This window comes from Dermacentor andersoni, chromosome 7 (genome assembly GCF_023375885.2).
Source record: "Dermacentor andersoni chromosome 7, qqDerAnde1_hic_scaffold, whole genome shotgun sequence".
Lineage (NCBI taxonomy): Eukaryota > Metazoa > Arthropoda > Arachnida > Ixodida > Ixodidae > Dermacentor > Dermacentor andersoni.
In genome coordinates this window covers 146,586,195-146,606,546 of record NC_092820.1, presented here as the reverse complement: position 1 = coordinate 146,606,546, position 20,352 = coordinate 146,586,195, and the positions used below count along the sequence as shown (strand labels likewise).

General features: G+C 45.5%; 2 protein-coding genes across 2 annotated transcripts; one reads left to right on the top strand and one right to left on the bottom strand.

Annotated features, from left to right (window-relative positions):
- Positions 1-319: 319 nt before the first annotated feature.
- On the bottom strand, positions 320-11,954 carry Zip102B (Zinc/iron regulated transporter-related protein 102B). The gene is made up of 7 exons (XM_050180849.3): positions 11,680-11,954; positions 11,365-11,470; positions 9,755-10,000; positions 7,908-7,985; positions 5,909-5,994; positions 3,690-3,824; positions 320-1,756 (listed from the first exon to the last, which is right to left on the bottom strand). The coding sequence occupies exons 1-7, from the start codon at positions 11,773-11,775 to the stop codon at positions 1,505-1,507; spliced, it is 999 nt and encodes a 332-aa protein (XP_050036806.1). The 5' UTR covers positions 11,776-11,954; the 3' UTR covers positions 320-1,504.
- A 424-nt stretch (positions 11,955-12,378) lies between these two features.
- Positions 12,379-20,054, top strand: e(r) (enhancer of rudimentary). The gene is made up of 3 exons (XM_050180861.3): positions 12,379-12,516; positions 17,295-17,500; positions 19,554-20,054. Exons 1-3 carry the CDS (start codon positions 12,514-12,516, stop codon positions 19,654-19,656), a joined length of 312 nt encoding a protein of 103 aa, XP_050036818.1. The 5' UTR covers positions 12,379-12,513; the 3' UTR covers positions 19,657-20,054.
- The last annotated feature ends 298 nt before the right edge of the window (positions 20,055-20,352 follow it).

Below are 20,352 nucleotides of genomic sequence, written 5' to 3'. Positions count from 1 at the left end.
GTAGGCAGTGATTAATCTAAGGTTGACATAAAAGCACAGGGCACAAGAACAGCATTTATCCGACTCCATGCAGTTTTCACAAAATGAGATGGATTGTAATAGTGTCCCAGATACACCGAAATGTATCGGTACCTTTGCACCGAGTTGAAAACCACCATGGCAACGGTGGCAAACGGCACAGCAGATGAGTTTTACCCTCTACAGCTTCCTTCCAAGACCACATGCATGGCTGTGCTGCAAACCCCGGCATTATGGGGCCATATAGTTTCAGTTCCCCTTTGCTACCTCCTGCTAGTTGTGAACACAAGAAACGCACAACACCGAAACGAAAATTGTTTTAATCAAATTGGTTGCGTCGTACTAACCACAACGAAAGAAGACTACGGAAAAGAAAACCGTTTGTCAGAAACAATTCCTTTTCACATGAGTAATCAAGTTTCTTTGCAACATCCTACATCAAAATTCGGTTTGTCTATAGAGATTTGGGCATAGTGGCAGTACAGGACACCTGTGCAGGTAAGGCAGTAATACAACAAAAGGAATACTTCACGATTTGTACATTTATTTCTGGTTTTAAACAAAGGAAGCTTCATATCTATATTGCTTCTTTGCATCGTAAAATATCTGTCTTTTAAACATGAGGGCACATCCTAGTAAACAATGTTGTGGGAAGAAAAAGTCGTCCTACACCAAACGGCTTAAGCAGTAATGAAACAAAACTTAGCTGCCGTGGGGTGATTCACACATACACCGTGTCAAGTAAAAAAACACTGGATGGAGTGATGCCAAATAACGAATACTTTGTTACGATGAGCAACCATCTCTTTTTTTTTAAACGCTGCAAAAAATTATCAACAAATAAGCGTGTTTTACTGTCACAATGGCTTGCCATTTTATGCACATTCCAATGTGAGTCAGTACAAGGAAGGGGAAATAAAACACAGGCATCATCACGAGAACATAGACAAGAAATAACGTGGAAAGTACGATGGTTGGCCCCATGGCCACGTATCGCTTGAACGGAATGTACAGCCATGACTGGCATCCAAGCACTCCGGAAAAGGACAAGAACTGGGAAACACGTTCTTGCACAAATTCACAAGTGTCTAATTACAAGCGGCATATTGCGAAGATTGAACGACGATGTCGCTGCAGAAACCCGTCATCCCTCGGCGAATTGGCATCGACGTGGAAATCCGTGCGCTTTCTTTCACATGTTCAACGTCTTGCCAGTGTTCCGCACTCGTGAAAAGTGCGCACAAATCGAACAATTAGCGAGTAACGAGATGTCCTTGGCGTCCATAAAAAATAGTTTTAAAAAATTCCCGCCAGCCTTCAAAAGTTGTTTGTCAGCAACAACCGCGGATCAAAAAATTGCAGAGATCGGTTGCTTGGTTGGAAGCAGTTTTTTCTTTTTCCTCTGCCACTTTCACAGACCAGCAGTTGAAGTCACTTTGTTGAGCACGAGTCGCACTTTGACGGCGAGACGACTAGCTTGTGACGACTAGTGACCGTGGTGTCCGACCGTGAGGATCATGGGCAAAAGTGTGCCGACGACGATGGCCAGCACGTCGGTCCTGGTGAAGCCCTCGTTCGGTGGAGTGTTCATGCGCCCTCTGTTGTCCGCCTGGTGCGTGCTATGGCGCACCACCAGTTCGGGAAGCACGTGCACGGTGGCGACGTAGAGGAACGTGCCGGCGCTGAAGAGCAGCGCCACTCCCGTTGCGTTCTGAGACGCGATGGACTGGGGGGCACCCTGGAACACAACAGCGCGGTCATATTGTTATCTCTGCCAGTAGTGAGAGGCAGTTATTTTCCGGTGATGGCTGTACGACAGATATCGTGGCTTGCCCGATTCAGGGCAATGTGGTGGATCGGGCATAATGCAGATTGTGATTTGAGCAATTTTGAAAATCTCTGAAACACGCCGCCACCTGACCTAACGTAACCGAAACGCAAGCCCTGCGGGTTGGTGTGGCAGCTTTATTAAGCACAGACTGGTGATACCGAGGCAGATCATGGTGTAAATACTGTCTAATGTCACATGATAAAACTGGCAGCAGTTCCTGTCCCAATCTAATGACTCTTAAAGCCAAAGCATCTGTTTGCAAAATACAAATGACTGCATGTTGGTAGGGTTGTGCAGAAATATTATTTCAAGACAACAAAAAACAACAAGAGGACTGTGGTAGTGAAAAATATAGAGGAAGAGAAAAAAGAAAACCCTGCCAAATGCACCACTTCAACAGCACCTTTTGAAGCACAAATTGAAACATAAAAAGAAAATCGATGAAGAGTTACAAGCAGCAGTTCTCTTCAGTTGCACAAACTGCTTCATAGTTTGTGCAAAAGTTCTCACATTACTTTTCTGTTGCTGCACGCATCCTGGTCTGTATAGGCGCACTTGATCTCCTTCCTGTTTCAAATCCTGTGATGCACTATTACAAGTACGAACGCCAACTTATGACCCTTGATGCCTGCATTACCTTGTGATAAGTGCAGGTGTTACCAGCGAGGTTAATTGCTGTGCCTTGATGACATTATTGGTGGCCTTAAGTTTTGAAGGCAAGTTTTTATGGACAGTTTTGACGCACCTCTTTGTTCCATTATTAATGATGGCACATTTGAAAGTATGCCTTCAAACATTAGCTCGCAATCCTCGCTAGCTAGTTGGAAGCTATTCATATGCGTGATCCAGATAGTGACTGCATAGTGTTCAAACATATCACGGCATGCAAAAGGACAGGCAGCAAATGCCCTTCACCAACTCTGGTTGATGTGCTAGCTGAGCAGGAAGTGACGGAAAGACACTGCACACTCGACAATGCAATCAAACTTATACCATCAAACCCATTCAGTCAGACCCGGTTATAATGAACTGGTTAGATACTGTAAAGTAAATCTATATATCTGGACTTGTATATAACAAATATTTATGAATATTTATGATGAGTTCATTGCACACAATAGAGAAAAGCTACTTGACAGTACTGAAACACTTTGTGCCGACCCGAGTGTCTCAGCAGCACGTTTGAACTAAACACAGCAACCAGAGAGGATCTCTAGCTCTCTGTCAGGTTATGCATTGTGTTACACTGTACCTGGTTATGTTCAAACATGCTGTCAAAAATGCTCAGGCATGTGATCTAAGATATAAAAAAGAAATGCTTGGAAAGCAAAAGTGGAAAAAAAAAAAAAGCCGCTACAGGCAATTCTATGACGCAAGCTGTAGGCACTCGAAGTTCAATATCTGCATGTACAATTAGTTTTAAGCAAGCTATTTTGCGTGAATATTGCTAAATAAGTTCTGCGTGTTCAATATAGAGCAGAATTCACTGCATCTGGGTTCATTACACCATATTTGGGTGTGACTCTATAACCGTCAAACAACAGAGTGCTCATATAACAATTGTTTTTGTGGAATAATCATGTTCACAATAATTGGGTTCAACTGTTAAAGAAACTGCCGACGAGTGCAGCGGCTTGCACAAGTTCGTTAAAACAAATGGGTGTAGTGTGGAAGACGAGCACATGAGATGAGGAAACAAAGATAGGGTGACGTTTTATGTTTCCTTTCCTTACGTCCTCGTCGTCTATGTCATGCCCATTAGGTGCCGACACTGGCTGTGGTGGCTACTGCGCTTGGCTACTTACGGATCGTGCACGGAAGAAACAAAATGAAGTCTCACTCTGTTTATGGCGAGGAAGGTTATGATGGCTAGTAACGGTGCTGCCAGCGAGAAAATGAGCAAGTGCTTGCGGATTGTGGGACGCTCCACGGCCTCATGCATGAGGAAGGATACCAAGGCGAACGCTGCCGGTGCCTGTGGACAGAACAAGATGGTGGACATAGATCGACATCTTGTAATCGGCACATGGTGCTTCTCAGACGGACTAAAAGACTCCACACATTGTCTCACGGATCAAGTCAAAGGCCAAATGCAATGAAATTTCTCTCTGGCTTAAAGATAAGCATGGTAAAACGTCGCGTAGCGAAGTTGAAGGGGGAGATTGAAGAGGCGCTTACTTTGTTATATCCATTACTTTGCTATAATGGTTGAGTGTCCTCAAGGCCAACATCACAGGAGCTTTAGATTAGGGGCCACAAGCTGCTTGCGTACTTAAGAACCTAATGTCGGCTCAGGTTTTGCCAGGACCCAAGAGGCTTGCGTACGCACTTGGCGTGCAAGCCTTGTGTGCCCCTGAATCTAAAACTCTCTGTTGGTCACCAGGAGGTGGGAGGATAAAGTATTACAGTTATTAAGCACAGAGTAAGCAAATACAAAAGCTTGCCAAGCACCGCATAAGAACTGCGAAAGATTGTTATTCGCCACATCGTCATAAGTAAGATTATACTTCTTTGTTTAGTGCAGCTCTGTAAACGTTAACCCACTTTCGTCGTCGTGTGCGCACTCGAAGTTGGCGTAACAGCAAGCCACATAGAAGACATACACAAATGGTTAGCAGGAAAGAGTTTACCAGAGGTATTTGGGAGAGGCCTGGCAATGATGGCAATGCCAATGTCATTGCCATGTACGCATGCCAGTGATGACAATGACCCACGGGGCTCTCTTGAAGGGGCCATGGCACCAAATTTTCCAGCATGAATTATGCATTGCATGTTAAACTGTACATTTCACAGAGCTGGCGAAAATTCAGCACATTCAGTACAGCGGAAATTTCGCATTTGAAATTTCTTTTTATATTGCAGCTGAAGCATACAGCAGTCTGGCAACCCTGATGGGTGATGAAATTAAGTGCATTCTGTGTGGTCAATCTGAACGGTGCATGTGTGGTTTCATTTTTGCTTGAGCGTAATTATCCGCAGTCAGCCCGAGGGGCAGGCGTTCCATGGTTTGTGTTGTTCTTATGAATAAAAGAACTGTGGGCACAATGCAATGACGACACCCCTGTTGTGTTGTTTGGTGCCAGGCCATGCAAACCAAGGGAATCTGGGATGGCATGCACACGACTTCGGAATACTTCGTAACAGACGAGATGACGGTGGCCACACACTTATTTTTAATTTTATCTTTTATTTAGAGGACACTGCAGGCAGTCAGGAGACCCTAACAGGAGTGGATATAAATACATTCCACTAATACAAGAATACATGCAATTCAGATGGATCAATACAACATCGCCAAGTACTGTAACAGCAACAACAAATAAGGTAGAAAGTGTGATAACAAAAACAAAAACTAAAAGATGTCACATAGGCCATGCCAATATGGTAGTTGCTATCGATGTAAAGGGCTTAGAGGCAGCAATTTTAAACCCACAGACCGAATGTCTGCATGTTTTCGTTTTACTTTGCACCGCAGCAAGAGAGATGTACTTCCGTTTCGTCTGCTTGTTTCCATGTCATGCAGTCCCGTGTACAGACACCTAAACTATATCATTTTCTACCGTGTTCCAGCGTGGGATCATGCTCTGTGATCTGCTTGTGTCTTCTGCCTCAGTATTCGTGTAGCACTAACTTATGCCGTTAGTCAGGTGTCCTCGTGCACAGCGCACAAAATCGTGCGCTGCACAAAACGAGACATTCAAAACAGGTCGCACGTGATGCCGTCAGCAAAAGTGTGCCGCATTGCCAAGACGCGAGGAGAAAAAAAAAACGAAAGCAGGGCCCGTGACGTGTCCATCATGCGATCCTCGAGGTGTGGTATGGGAGAACGCAGGGAAGGAATTTCGCTTGCGGAGGCTAGACGGGGCGAGTGGAAAGAGTGTCTCGCTATGCAGTGGAGCTCGCCTCCTGAAATCATGGGCTCGCGGTGCTGAAATATTTCTATCTCGGCTGTTAATGAACCGATTTGAAAAATTTTTGCGGTAGGATGCTCCCTAGAGGACACGTAACAACTTTAAGGATGAGCAACATGTGCTACAAAGATCGCACAAATATTCTCACCTTATGAAGCATTATGGCCAGGAAGACGACTGCCTCAGTGTCGAGGTTAGATGTTGTTGCTGCAGCTCCAAGCGCCACGCCATCAGCTGGGAGCAAAATTGTGGAAGTGAACATTTGCCTGTTGCACGCAATTTGCTGCGACCACAAAAGCTTTTGCAGCGCTAACATGTAGAATAAACAAAATTTTGTCGCCTTGTCGAATAGAAGGCACACATAATACAACACCTAATTTGCCTCCTACAGCCGTGTCATTGTGCCTGTCTTAAAACAAATTAAAAGGTGACCTACTAATAAGCCCATATGAATTGAGTGCAGTAACAGGTGTTGGGAGAATATACCATGAAATACTGAGCAGGTGCCCCTTCCCCTAAACATGACAGATAACCACGGATGCATAATAACAAGGTGTCGGCACCTGTTTAGCCACACAGCTGAAATTCAGACATGCAAACAGCAATTGTCAAGGTGGGTGCATCATGGGGCACTCGTGGAGGGTGGGTCAGCGAGGCTACCCACTAAATATTATGCGGGTACAGCCCCCAACCCTCCCCCTCATCAGACATACATACATACATATGTGCGTGCAAATGTACATACACAAGAGCATGTATGCATGCAAATTCCCCCTTGGGGAGTCTTTAAGAAATGGGCTGCATGCCATAGCATCTTGGCACCTTGGCATTTCAGCAACTCAGCATCTTGGCATTTGGATTGGTACACTGAAGTAGCTATGACGGTCTTGCATTAACAGTGTAAGATAGCAGTGCCCGAGAGCTCTAGCCAAATTATGGTCACGTGGTAGTGACGGATGTGGGGATGCGCGACTCTCGCGCGTCCCCTGATGTTTTTCCCGCATAGCGCATCCCCTGATATGCTGTTTTCCCGCACGGCTCGCGTGGCCTTGAGGTCGGGAGTGGTACAGGCGCGGTGCGCGAGATGGCGCGACTGTCGCGCTGCTGCGGGGTTCTTGGGCGCCGAAAGGAAGGCGCTTGGTCTCTTTGGGTTCGGAAAGCGAGCGGAGCGGACGTGCCGCCCGCGCGTGCGCCGACCATGCTTCTGCGAGACCGTCTCGCGTGGCCGCCTTCGAACGTGCCACCATTCGCGTGACTGTACACGCGAACGACCAGGCGTTGGGATCCAGCATGGGGCGAACATATTCGCTCGCAATGCGGTCGTGGTAAGTCGGACTTCTAGATTTGTCGCGCGCCCATCGGCATGTTTTGGGGATAGCAACTCGGCTAGCAGGCATTGATCTATGAAAGGTGCAATAAATGCCCTTGTGACTGTTTGCACTACTGTGTTGTCGTTCCTTTGTCCCAAGAGTACGGAGGAGAACCCCATATCTCCGACACGGTGAAGCAAGCAGCCAAACTGGGAAAGACGAAACTAGCGTGTTATTGGGCGAACATGTGCCCTCAAAAACAGGCTACACTCAAAGAACGGCGACAGCGGCCAACACAGTCGGCGATCGTCGAAAATGTGATCAGCGGGTCAAGCGCGTCAGCTTTTATACATCAGTCGTCGAATGTTCCAGAGTAATTGCTGAGACCTGCGTGCCTTCCAGAAAGTTCTACATTATTCGCGTCGCACACACATGCAGTCAGGTTACACAAGGTTAAGTCACAGACAGCGGATGAAAGCATCGATAACATTCCAGAAACTTCCGATAGATGCAGGCGCGTCCTGCACTGTGCGATAACATTTGTTAGGCGGTAAAACGTGTTGCCCAATAAAGACAAACAAGTACACGTGTCAATATTGTGGCAATGCACAAGTAGTATAATCAAACTTCATTACAATGAAGTTTCATCTGGCAGGAAAATAATTTCGCTTTACGCTATATTTGCTGGAAGTACATATTCGTTACATGTTGATATCAGCAAGAAAAACTTTCGGTTTGCTTCATTGTACCATATCATAATTCGCTACATCATGGTGTGACTGTACTCGAATGGCGAAGCAGGACTGATTGAAATCACATGCGGTGACATCTACTAACCGGCAGCATGGACCACTAAACCCAGGGTGGCTGTGAAGCTGCGTCCCTGCGTGTGAACGGAGTTCGTGCTTTCAGGGTCTGCAGAGGAGAAAGAAGAGAGCCAATTTATTTTGCAACAAGAAGTTACAAAAGAGAGAGAGAGAAGGATGTCAGGAATGTGCAGGATTGTTACCTAGTACTGCGCACTTTTCAAGCACAGGTAAGTAAGCGGGCTTCCGAATTTTCATTTACCAGACGGCACTAAGTACACAACTGCCAGTAAAACAAAACTGCCAAATAGGCAAGAAAAAAAATAAGTGGTCATCTTGTCCTTCAAATGTTTGATCCTAATTAAAGTGACGCAATACTACTGCCATTGTGGTCGCTGTGCAGTTCGACAAAGAAAAGCAACATGGGGCTCATGATCTTCAGCTCTCAGAGGTAGTTATGAAATTGCTGTCGTGCTCAAGATTAAGGCAAACTGCACACGATCTAAATGTGGTCTGCAGCTTACTTCTAAAAATATTAAACATTGTGACTGTCAAAGGCATATGCTTATCTAGGCTATATAATTTCTTACGCAGAAATCGACGAAAATTGAGGAAACAAAAATATGGTCGCTCCGGTAACACCTCTCAAAACGTCTAAACCCGACAAAATTTATATTCTGCAGATGACTCTAGATAGCACCAATACTTTGCATAATTTTGTAAAGCATACCAGGAGAACAACACTTAATTATAATAACTAAAGTGCCATTTCACATCGCGGCGCACCTAGTTGGAAAAGGTGGCACCGGCCCCAAACTAAGCTTGCGAGCTGAAATCGCACTGTTGCACAAAGTGGCAAGAACAGGAACCTAAATAACACTTAAAAAGCAGGTCCAATGTTGGTGTGACATTGGTCCTCTATAGACCAGTACGAACATTGGACATTCATTGGTTTTGTCTACTGTGGTGTTATCATTTTGTAACAAGGGTGTAGAGAGCAAAGTGAACGAGACAACAGAGAGGCCATCTCATTTGCTGCTTTGCACTGTACATACCTTCTTTCACTGCAAGGGAGAGAATACGTATTTAAATAGCCCTGATTTCCTTGTGTTTCATGGTCCATGGTGGCACAATGCCTGATAAGGGTCAGCAGCTATTGGTGGGCTGGTTGGTTGGCCATTACCATTTCAACGGCAATGAACTTGTTGACATGGAGAGGAACATCAAGTTTTACAAATAGCTGCAGTTCAGTGAAATTTTTTGTGTGACCTGTGGGATGGGAGACACTGCATTCATCATCACCATCAGCCTTTATGTGCACTACAAGACGAAGGCTTCTCCCAGCAGTCTCCAATTACTCCTGTCTTAAGCAACCTAAGTACTACCTTGTGGCTGCAAATTTCCTAATTTGATCACCCTGCCCAATGTTATGCCGTCCTTGACTACTCTTCCCTTCCCTGGGCACCCATGCTTTAACTCGAATGGGCCACCGGTTATCTGCCCTACACATTAGACGGCCTGCCCAGCCCCATTTTTTTTTCTCCTAATGTCAACTAGAATATTGGCTATCCCCGCTAGCTCTCTGATCCAGACCGCTTCTCTTCCCGTCTCTTAACACACTCCTGCAGATTACAGAGGCTGACTACATTGCTGGGCTCCAAATTAATCTTTATTACCCTGGGTTCCTGAATGCAAACTCCAAGCTCAGTTACACGAGCATCTTACGTTCCGCCCGTATCCAAATGCTGCTGCCGTGGTCACATGTCGAACTCGCAACACCATGCTCAGCGGCAGAGCACCACAGCTACAGAGCCACTGCAAGGGTGTTCATGATAGCATGCCTAGGACACGAAAATTAACTTGCTGATGACAACGCACCGCTAACAGCCATTGCTAGAGCCTTGTGGTGCCTGTGCTGGGAGATGAGCTGGTCGACAAGCAGCATGAAGAGGAAGCCCAGCACCAAAGTGATGCCCACTAGGTTCCGTGGGTCCATCGCTTCGAGCTTGCCGTGGAGGTCGTCGTGCACGTGGCCGTGGCTCACTCCGCTGGCGGCGGTCAGGGTGGCATCACCGGGCTTTTGACCACTGTGCGCACCGGGCTGTACATCATGCACCAGCTCCCCTGCACGGAGGCCATTTTTTGCAGATGATTACACACTTTTTATTTCCAGTTACATGACTCTTAAAAGGCTGTCTTTCTACTGGTCATTACAGGGCACTCCAGAAGCACGGCAGTGTAAACAGCAAAGAAACTTTATTACGAAACTAAGCCAGCTTCAATGTGGATAATAAAGTCATGTTATCACTGTTGGAGCTAGCTTGAATGCTGCCTTACACATATAAAGCTGAAAGCAGGGTGGAATGGCTGACCGGGTAATGCATCACACTTTCCAATTACCTTTTTGGTCTGTCTTACTTCTTCTATAAACTTTTGTATATAACTGAAAAATACAGTGCACTGCTGTGTTACACGATAGTGTATTGATGCCGGAGCTCTTGGGAATTACTACTAAAAAGTGTAAGTTGCCCATGGATAGAGTTCAGCTTAATGGACTGGGCATTTGCAATGGCATGCCCAATTCGATACACGCACGCATCTGTTGTTAAAGATGTTCTGTAATTTTCCTGCATTCTCTACAGACAGCATTAAAATATATCAGTTGCCCATAAAAACTACCGTAGTTACTCCTGTCCAGTGCTGGTTCCTTATAGTATCTGAGAAAGCCCAAAGTCATTAGACAATACAAATGCCTAGAAAACAGCTCAAGCTTCTGAAGATAGCAAGATTTTGCAAAAATATCTCATTTGGTCATTCACTTTCAATTAACTAAAGCAAGCATGAATAGTTAAAAACAAAGGGGTGGGGGGAATGACTTTTGAAGGCAATACTGAAGCACTACGACATGAAAAGTGATTTTTTTTTTTGCAACAAATGAATGCATTCAATGAATGAATTGTAACCATACTGTAACCATACGCAACAACAACCATAATCGTCGTGAAGAACTGTAAGAGTGCAGTCCAAAAACTGCATACAAAAATTACGGGACCGCAAAAAAAAAAGGGAAAAGAAGTGAGGTCACGGGCATGTGTGCTCTGAGCCTCTTTTGCAACATTAAAATTTACGAAACTCATCCGGACTACAGAAGTAATAGATGAAGCTAATTCAAGAACGTCTATCAAGAACAACCTGCTACAACCTTTTTTTTTTCTTTGCCATCTTTGTGCAGGTAGCGCGTTTACTATTCTGCTTGGCAGCTCCGGCGCTTCAACAGCTATAGCGTGAAATTACAGAAGACAGGCAGGCGCCAAAAGTGAAGCCCACCGTCGTCCTTCTGGCGGTGGCATTACACAATCTTGTTCACATCGTTTCATTCCAAGATAGTGGTCCGTAGCAGACGACGACGGCATACGATTTACATCCGAAAGCGTTCCGCTGACGCGAGCCGTCTTGCGACAAGCCACGCAGTCCAAGGTCGTACTCACTGATCTCCGTTAGGTATAACGTGCTGATGCCTTCGGGGATGATGACACTAAGCGCCGTGCCCACTAGTAGCCCGGCGCCGAACACAGAGACCAAGTGTAGTCGAGCCTGCGTGGAGGGAACAACAACAAACCGATCGGAGATCAGCAGGTGTTCGCGAGCTCACCAACAGCCGGACACAATTCACTATCCCAGCGTCGGTCCAGCTCAAAACCTCGTTCTGCCCTCAGGAGGTAGCAACGACGAGTTCAATGCTAAAAGAGTCACTGCCTGCTCGCTAACGCGGTGCGATCAAACAGAAAAAAACACGTACGTACCTCTGTCAGAGGAACCGACAACGGAACCATACCACTCATGTAGCTGCCAACGAACATCGCGCCAGCCAGCGCTAGTAACATAACGAAGTCCGCCATCGCAGTCGTCGAGTGTGGAACCTTCGATCAACAGACGCGGCAAGCGGAAGCTAGCATTTTGGGATCACGCGCGCAAATAATTACGGGTCTGCGGAGACCGCGATTCAATCGTCTCCCCTGTGCTATCGGCAACATACGTTTTGTCTAGGCGGCCATCATGCACATGGTGGTCTAGTGCCAGCGGCGTCGCATATTTTGCGGCGCCTCGACACGTAGCGAAATCCAACAATGTTTTTTATTTGTGCTTAAGAAAGGTTTTGCGTCAGCGCCGACAGGTATCTTGGAAACGACGAGTTCGCGCCCGAGCTGCTTTGTTTTGAAACAGCTGCGATATAATGGACAGTTCAATTGAGAAAAAGATCGCGTATGTGGCAATAGTGTTTTTTGATAATCAATACTGTACTTGATAAATCACAGTGTATAAAGCGTAGAGAACTGCGGGTTTCGCAAACGTAAACTAACTTAACCACTCCATAGCGGCGCAACTCTTCGGTTGCCTGTTTCGTCGCGTCGTCTGCTATGCTAAAGTGTTGACCGCGAAAACAGCCGAAATACGTATCTAACGGCAGCAACCCAGGAAGTAAATCCGCGTGCTGCGTTTGCTGCGTTCGAGAGTAACCATTTTCTCGCTTGGAGATTCGAGTGTTGTCTGCGGCTCGTGCATTTTTTTTCATCGGTTTCATTCCGGCCAAACCTAATAATCGCCGGGCTTGTCGTGTTGCCAACGGCCTGGCAATTATGGTAAGTGTGAAGGAATGGTCCCCCTGCGTAGTAATATTGTCGTAAGCTCTACATGACGTGTTTGGGTGAAGCTGCATTGCTGCGAGTAGTCTAGTTTCAATTGAGATGCTAAGCCTAAGACGCTCTACGCTTTCGTTATTAACCTTTAATATTGCCGATTGTATAATTGGTGGTAGCCTTACCCCTGACTCTTGCCTCATTCAAACGCCCTGTCTTCCATCCTTTAAGAGCATACCCTGCAGGAGTGCGCTATGTCTCGGGAAGAGAGTACGGCAGAAGCCGGCGTCTGCGAAACGCAGTTCTTTCCGCGAGGTTTGTAGCTGCAAGCGAATGTTTCATTGTAGAGTTCACTTTGCATTTTGCGACGGTTTTAAGCATCTTTTTTCCTTACTCGGAAAGCTACCAGGCTGCTGTTCGCGCTGGTTAAACGTGAACGATGGGATTTTACGGAAGCGATGCATTCGCGCCGGTGTTAGGACCCTTTCAGAATTTTTAAGGTCTGTTGACAGGTTGTGCTAATTGCCATTAGTGTGATCCAGTTAGCTTTGTTCTACATTGAGCGGCCTCCTTTAACTAAAAAGAACTACACTCGTTATGAATTGTCCCCATTTGTGAGGAAGTGGTCTGTGCCGGTGCGCAAGTTTCTTGACTGGCGTATATGTAGTCCCTCGCGTTGTGCCTGTGCGTAGACAGCTTCATCGCCGAAACAAGTGGAAGGAACAATGGTTAAAAGGGTTCTTTTTTCGACGATGACTGAAGTGGGCGCTATGAATACGCGCAAGTCACGTTAGGGAGACTTATAATTTAGCCTACCAAGAACCCAAACTGCGTTTGGTTCTTCTGTACGTCCACCTGATAGCGTCCTCTGTTATTTCTAGAAATTTTGCCTCGTTGAAGGCAACGTATTGATTGTAGCTAACAGTGCTGTTAACGTCAGCCACAGTTTTTTGGAAGCAGTAACTCGCCAGAGCAAACGTGCAGGTCTAGTAATGCTCTCATTTCACTCGGCAATAAGTGGATAAAGGAATTCATTTTGGCTCACTTGCACCTCGCATAGTGAACAGTTCGTTTTTACAACTATTTGGCCGAGCACCCCTGCGTGCGTCTTGCATGTGCTTCACCATGGTCTCGAGAAGTTCGGATTTGGGGAGATGGATGGATGGATGGATGTTATGAGCGTCCCCTTTGGAACGGGGCGGTGGCTTGCGCCACCAAGCTCTTGCTACTATGCTGCCTAATATCCTACCTAGGTTAACCAATGAAAAAAAAAAACCCCACTATGAACTACCACGTCCAAATTTTCTGATACCCTATTGCGAACTGTGCTTTTGTACGTCTCCGTCTTTTGTCGTTTCCCTACTTTTCGACCCTATTGCGAACTGTGCTTTTGTACGTCTCCGTCTTTTGTCGTTTCCCTACTTTTCTTCCACCAATCCTCCAATCGCCTCTTACTGATGTCTATTGCGGACCTGTTTGCTTTACCACTGCTCCCGCTGAACCCAAGGGCTTCAAGGAGGCCAGTGGTGCCTAAATCGACCGCTGGATAGACGTCTTCACATTCTAATAAAATATGCTCCGTCGTTTCCCTAGCTTTACCGCAGCAAGCACATGCTTCTTCTTCCTTCTTATATCTCGCTTTATAGGTGCGTGTTCTAAGGCATCCCGATCTCGCTTCGAAAAGTAATGAGCTTCCCTTTGAGTTATCATAAATGGTTTCTTTCCTAATTTCGTTTTTTCCCCTTAAGTAGTTACTCATGGCAGATTTCTTTTCCATTGCCGCCACCCATGAGATTAATTCAGCCTCTCTGACTTTCCGCTTGACCTTCTTTATTGCTGTGTTGCCCACCCCACAGGCCGCATACTTGCTGGTAAGCTTCCTAGTTCTTTTCCTCCACTGTGAATCAATGTTTTGCCTGTACAGATACCTGAACACTCTCCCAGCCCATTTACTTTCCTCCATATTCCTCAGCCGTTCTTCATACTCAATTTTACTGCGGGCTTCCCTCACTTCAAAACTAGTCCAGCCCATATCCCCTTGCACAGCTTCATTTGTAGTCTTCCCGTGAGCGCCCAATGCGAGGCGACCCACTGACCTTTGGTTCCCGTCGAGTCCTGATTGTACCCCTGATTTAAAGCAAACAACCGCATTTCCAAAAGTAAGTCCTGGAACCATTACCCCTTTCCACATACCTCGGAGGACCTCGTACCTATTGTATCCCCATAGCGCTCTGTGCTTCATTATGGCTGCATTTCTCTTCCCCTTGACTGTTATGGTTTTTTCCTGTGTTTCCATATATCCGTTGCCTTCGTTTATCCATATACCAAGGTATTTATATTCTGTTACCCGAGGTATTTCTTGGCCCTGTATCTCCACTGTCTGTTCACTGTTTTCATTGAATACAATAACACCTGATTTTCTAACACTAAATTTCAAACCTAACTTGTTGCCTTCCTGTCCACAGATATTAGCCAGACGTTGCAAATCACTTTGCTTGTTTGCGAGCAACACAATGTCGTCCGCATAAAATAAACCTGGGAGTTGCTGCTCTATTACTGTACCTGCCTGTTTGTATGAGAGATTAAACCCGATATTACTTCCTTCTAGCGCCCTCTCCATCCTCACCATGTACATCATAAACAGTAGCGGGGATAAAGGGCACCCCTGCATCAGTCCCTTGTTGATATGAACTTTCTCCGCGCTCCTCATCCCTTCCCATTCAACGCAAACAGTATTTTCTAGGTAAATCTATCTCAAAAGCTGTATACAATCGTTACCTAAGCCTTCCCCTTCCAGAATATCCCACAAAATGCTGCGGTCTACGTTGTCGTATGCTCCTGTAATGTCCAAAAAGGCCACATACAACGGTCTGCTTTCTGCTTTTGATATTTCAATACACTGAGTAAGAACAAACAAGTTATCATCCAAACGCCTACCTATTCTAAAGCCATTCTGAAGCTCTCCCAAAATGCCATTATTTTCTGCCCATGCTTGAAGCTTTAATTTGATTGCCTGCATTGCTAGCCTGTATATTACCGATGTAATGGTCAACGGTCTATACGAGTGAATTCTATCTTTCTCCCCCTTACCTTTATAAATTAAATTCATTCTACTTTGTCGCCAACTGTCTGGTATTCGTCTATCTTTTAAAGTTTTTTCAACTGCTTTCACGAGAGCTTCCTTACTTTTTGGTCCCAGTTCATTTATCAGCCTAACGGGAACCTCGTCTAGCCCTGTGGCTGTGCGCTTAGGAATTTTCTCTTCCGCTTTCTTCCAGTTTAAATTTGTAAGCACTAGCTCCTTTCCCCCTTGAGTCTCTTTCATGCTCTTTTTTTCCTCAAATACAACCTTGTCCTTGCCTTGGAAAGATTCGGCTGTTACTTTTTGGATGTAATTTATTGCTGCTTCTCCTTCCAGTCTGTTTTCATCTTCGTCTAGGATATGTTGTTGTATTGTTGTTGCCTTCCTGCCTAATAATTTTATGTGATTCCAAAATATTCTAGGTGCGGCCTTCTTTTTCTCACGTATTTCTGACAACCAACGTTCACTTTCACCTTTTAATTTTGCTTGCACCAGTATTTGAACCATAAACTTTTTCTCCCGGTATATTTCCCATTTACTGGTTACTTCATCCTGCGGCAACTGCGCCTTCTTTGCCTGCCTGTGCTCTCGAGATGCTTTCTGTCGTTCGGCGATGGCTTCTCGTATCTCCTTGTTCCACCAGCTTTTCGGTTTCTTTTTTCCTTTCCAATGAACATGTTGTTTCTCTTTCCGTATTTCTGTCGTTACTACACTTAGAAGCTCACCATATTCCCACCCCTTACTTGGCGACTTGCCAATTTCTTCCTCCACTCTAGTGACTATATTTGCTATTTGTTCAGCGTTCAAATTTGGACTGGCCATTTTGCTTTCGTTGCTCTCTTTCCCAACTACATATCCCATTTTCAAAATGATGCGTTTATGGTCACTCCCTATGCTGCTAAACCCTTCCTCATCGATGACCATTTCTCTCAACTTATCATGAATTCCTTCTGTCATCAGACAGTAATCAATGGTCGATTGCCGGTTTCCCACTTCCCACGTGATCTGTCCTTCACACTTAGGCCCTGTATTCACGATCACGAGGTTATGTTGCTCGCAAAGGTCTAGCATTGACTTCCCGTTATTGTCGGTATAGCCGGTATTGTCGGTATATTGTCGGCAAAATGGTTGGCAGCGCCCCCTAGTATGTAGCAAGAGGCTTGAAATCATCCTTGCACCTGGATGTCGTCGTTCTGTCGTCTGAAAAGTCTGCGACCAGAAACGGCATCACTGCAGCATCGGACGACCAGACGAGCTGGCTCAGCATCTGTGCAGGGGCAAGACCGCTACTGGGCAAGTGTGGTGCACATGTGCAAGATTGCCTGTTCACCCGAGATTTTTCAGTGCACCTTGAAGCAACAATTGTCGAAATTGAGAGCTCCCTACTTCGGCGCCCCTCCTAGGATGCAAGTCTTTTGACATTGAAAATCTGTGTTGAAGTACTGAGGCTATATTTTCCTAACGATAAATTTTCTTTTCTATTCTTTGTGCCGTTTTTGTCCTTGGCTTGAGCGCGGTTTGGACGCTGTCACGCCTTGCGCCAACTGGCTGGTCCCAGAGATAACGGTATCCACGCCAATAAAAAAAGTGCTGAAAGAATTGAAAATCGTTTGTTAGAAGATTTGGCCCCTGAAACGGTGCTGTAGCCTGCCACGTCGGGGAGGTTTGAATTGTTTGCCCTGTGTCCCATTGTGTCCAGTCCCACACAATCCTGCTAGTCCAGCCCGGGAAGCCGGAGACCCGCACGTACTCTGACTATGAGTCGGTGAACGAGTGCATGGAGGGCGTGTGTCACATCTACGAGGAGCACCTGAAGCGGCAGAACCCCAACACACCATCCATCACCTACGACATCAGCCAGCTGTTTGACTTTGTGGACCAACTGGTGGATCTGAGTTGCCTTGTGTGAGTATGCCTGCACGGAAAAAAAAAAAAAAAAGCTTTTTCCCCTTGGCTGAGTGAGATGCAGCAGAAATTTCCCTTGTGCGGCCCTGTACCGCAAGCCGCATTTTTCTAAGGTTATTCTAAGAATTCTCAAACAAGATTTCTCGCTTACTGCTACTTTTCTTTTTTTCCTGGGGTTTTGCAGTAAGATCAAAGATGTTTTTGTTTCCATATTGGTGAATGAGACACTTGGCATTTTCACTTCACTGGTTCATTTGATCAAAAGAAATTAAAATCACATGCACTCGTCACCATCGCAGAAGTAAGCTGAAGAAGCAAACAAGCACTCACACCAAGGACAACATAGGGAACATCACTTATGCTTAATAAATGAAGTAAAGAAACGATAAATTAATGGAAATCAAAGTGGATGAAAAAACTACTTGCCGCAGGTGAACGATCCCACAACCTTCGCATTAGGCATGCGACGCTCTACCAATGGAGCTGCCGCGGCGCCATTTCCCCGTCCACTTTCTTGGGTATTTATGTTTCCTAGTAGAACCCTGGGAGTGTTATCCAGTGCCATCACTCACAAACCTTGGCGGCGGATGGGGAACATCCTTTCTGCCGCAGGCATCGCGAAGCATCAGCTCATTTTGTCGCCTGTTGGCAGCTATGTCAGAACAAATTGAATAGTCACTGCTGCTAAGTGTTGCATTAAACAACGTGGACCAAAAATTGCAATCTTGTTGTGAAATTTGAGTGAAAACAAAGCAAGCGCAAGATCTTTTGAAGTTGTTGGAATAAGAATGAGGCTCACTGTACATGCTCAGTGATGGCATTCTCAGGCATTCCTGCTTAGGTAAGGCAACATGGATAATTTTAATGCATAGATTTGTATAAGCTTAGCTCAGGTGCCTTAGTTGAGCAGGCAAGCACAGGACGGGTGTTTTTGCATGTAAGGAAGATGCTGTACTGATGGCTGCTGCAAAGATTAAAGACAGCAGACATCTGTAGCTTGGTTACATAATGAGAAGAGGAGAGCTGTACTTGCACAAATAGAGGTTACTGGTGGCAAAAGGGAGCAAGGTTGACCTAAACCTAGTGACAAGAAAATATTGTGGGGATTGTGCAGTTCACTGTGCAGCTTTGGGCAATCAAAACCCCATGGGTTATTCACTTTTCTGATAAGAAAGTTTTAGCGTCGATTTCCTACAGCATCGGACATTGCTAGTACAGGTGCGACATTTTCTTTTCACAGAAGGCGTGCTTGTGCACAAGAATACTTGTGAGAGATCCCTTCCACCTACTATGGTAGCAACTTTTGTGATCAGATGTAGCAGCTGATGTGCCAGTATTCCAGCAAAATATTTGAATAGATTTCAGCACCCTATATTTTGTAGCAACACACTGGAAGTATCTAAAGTGTGCTCAACAGCCACCTAAGCTTTCTTCTTTTTGGATAATGTAGAACACTGTTTTGTGACCATACTCTACCAGGCAATGCTGCAAAGACCAGAGTGGCTTTTTATGCCGCCTGCACTTGTGAGCACAAAACAGTGCGTACCACATGAAGTCGGGAATAGGAATCAGTTACATTATTTGGCATAACACTGTCTTTGTAAGTTACAGTTGCAGTTGAGAAGAAACGATTACGTGAAAGGCATTGCACATCTGGGTCTATTCACTACAGAACAAGTGGAAATGACAAGCTGGTACAACTGCACTCTTTGCACGGCCCCTGTGGTGCACTGGCTGCATTTGCAACCAGAACACCATGGGTCACATCATGAAGGAATAATATTTTACATACAATATGTGATTTCACACATTAGTTCTGTCCGTTGTTAATATTAAGGTCACTCAGAATGAGTTATCTCAGATTAGAAGCCAGTTTGCTATGAAACACAGGTAGTGTAGCAAGGTGCACTGTAATGCCTGGTGTACTTGGAATTTGTAAATTTCGGTAACTTTTACCTGATTTAAGTCACCATTGACTCTGTGCCAACTTGCTACAGATTAGAAGCAGCTGTCGCTCTGGCCTTATTTTAGTTTTCCCCTTTCGTCTCCGTAGGTACCAGAAGTCAACCAACACATACGCACCATACAACAAAGCGTGGATCAAAGAGAAGATCTACATTCTGTTGCGGCGGCAAGCATCGAAGAGCCAGTCCTGAGCGGTGGGCGTTTCCTTGGCCGTCTTATCCAACCGCAGCGCTGCCAGCTGCCGGTGCTGCTCCTAAAATAAGTGGCCGTTACTGTTGCCCAGATTTTTTTTTTTTTTTTTTTTCTTTTTTTGAGTCTCGTCGGCCCACCCTCACTTTTCACTTAATTTCCAAAGCTGTGTTGTGAGTGAGCATCTCTCCATCGGCTGTTTTTGCCATTTGCCAGCTGTTTGCATTCTCATCTTGGAAGTTTGTCGCATTTCGTCATTCATGGCGGTGCCGCCATTGCCCCGTTTTCAAACCATCATCTCGACAAGGAAAGCGTCATTTTCCCGTGTGTCTCCCTGAACGTGCACCTGTTGTGCAAGTTTTGAGGTGTATAATAAATGTAAAAAGGTGTTGTGTGATAATACGTGTAAGCTGGCTGAATGTTCTTGCTGGTGGCTATGGTGTTCTGCTGCTGTAGGGGCACCAGGTCTCGGGCTCGATTCCCATCTGCTGCGTTCTGATTGAGTCAGAATGCAGAAATGCTAGTATACTTTTTAAAAGAAAATCCTTAGCAGATGTACAGTTAAACCTTGCTATAAGAAAGTCAGTAAAATCAACAATTTCCTTTACTATATCATTGTATTGAAATTCGACCCTTTATGCAAATAAGTGCAGTCGCCGGACGTTTTTTTCTTACGTGGAAAGGCGCCACAGAATTTT

Bases quoted from the DNA above. Each gene is read 5' to 3' on its own strand.
- Zip102B (XM_050180849.3), bottom strand. From the start codon at position 11,775: ATGGCGGACTTCGTTATGTTACTAGCGCTGGCTGGCGCGATGTTCGTT. The intron at 7,986-9,754 runs GTGCGTTGTCAT...TCTCCTCTGCAG, and splicing joins TCTAGCAATGGCTGTTAGCG to ACCCTGAAAGCACGAACTCC. The intron at 5,995-7,907 runs GTTAGTAGATGT...TTTTGCTCCCAG, and splicing joins TTTAGTGGTCCATGCTGCCG to CTGATGGCGTGGCGCTTGGA.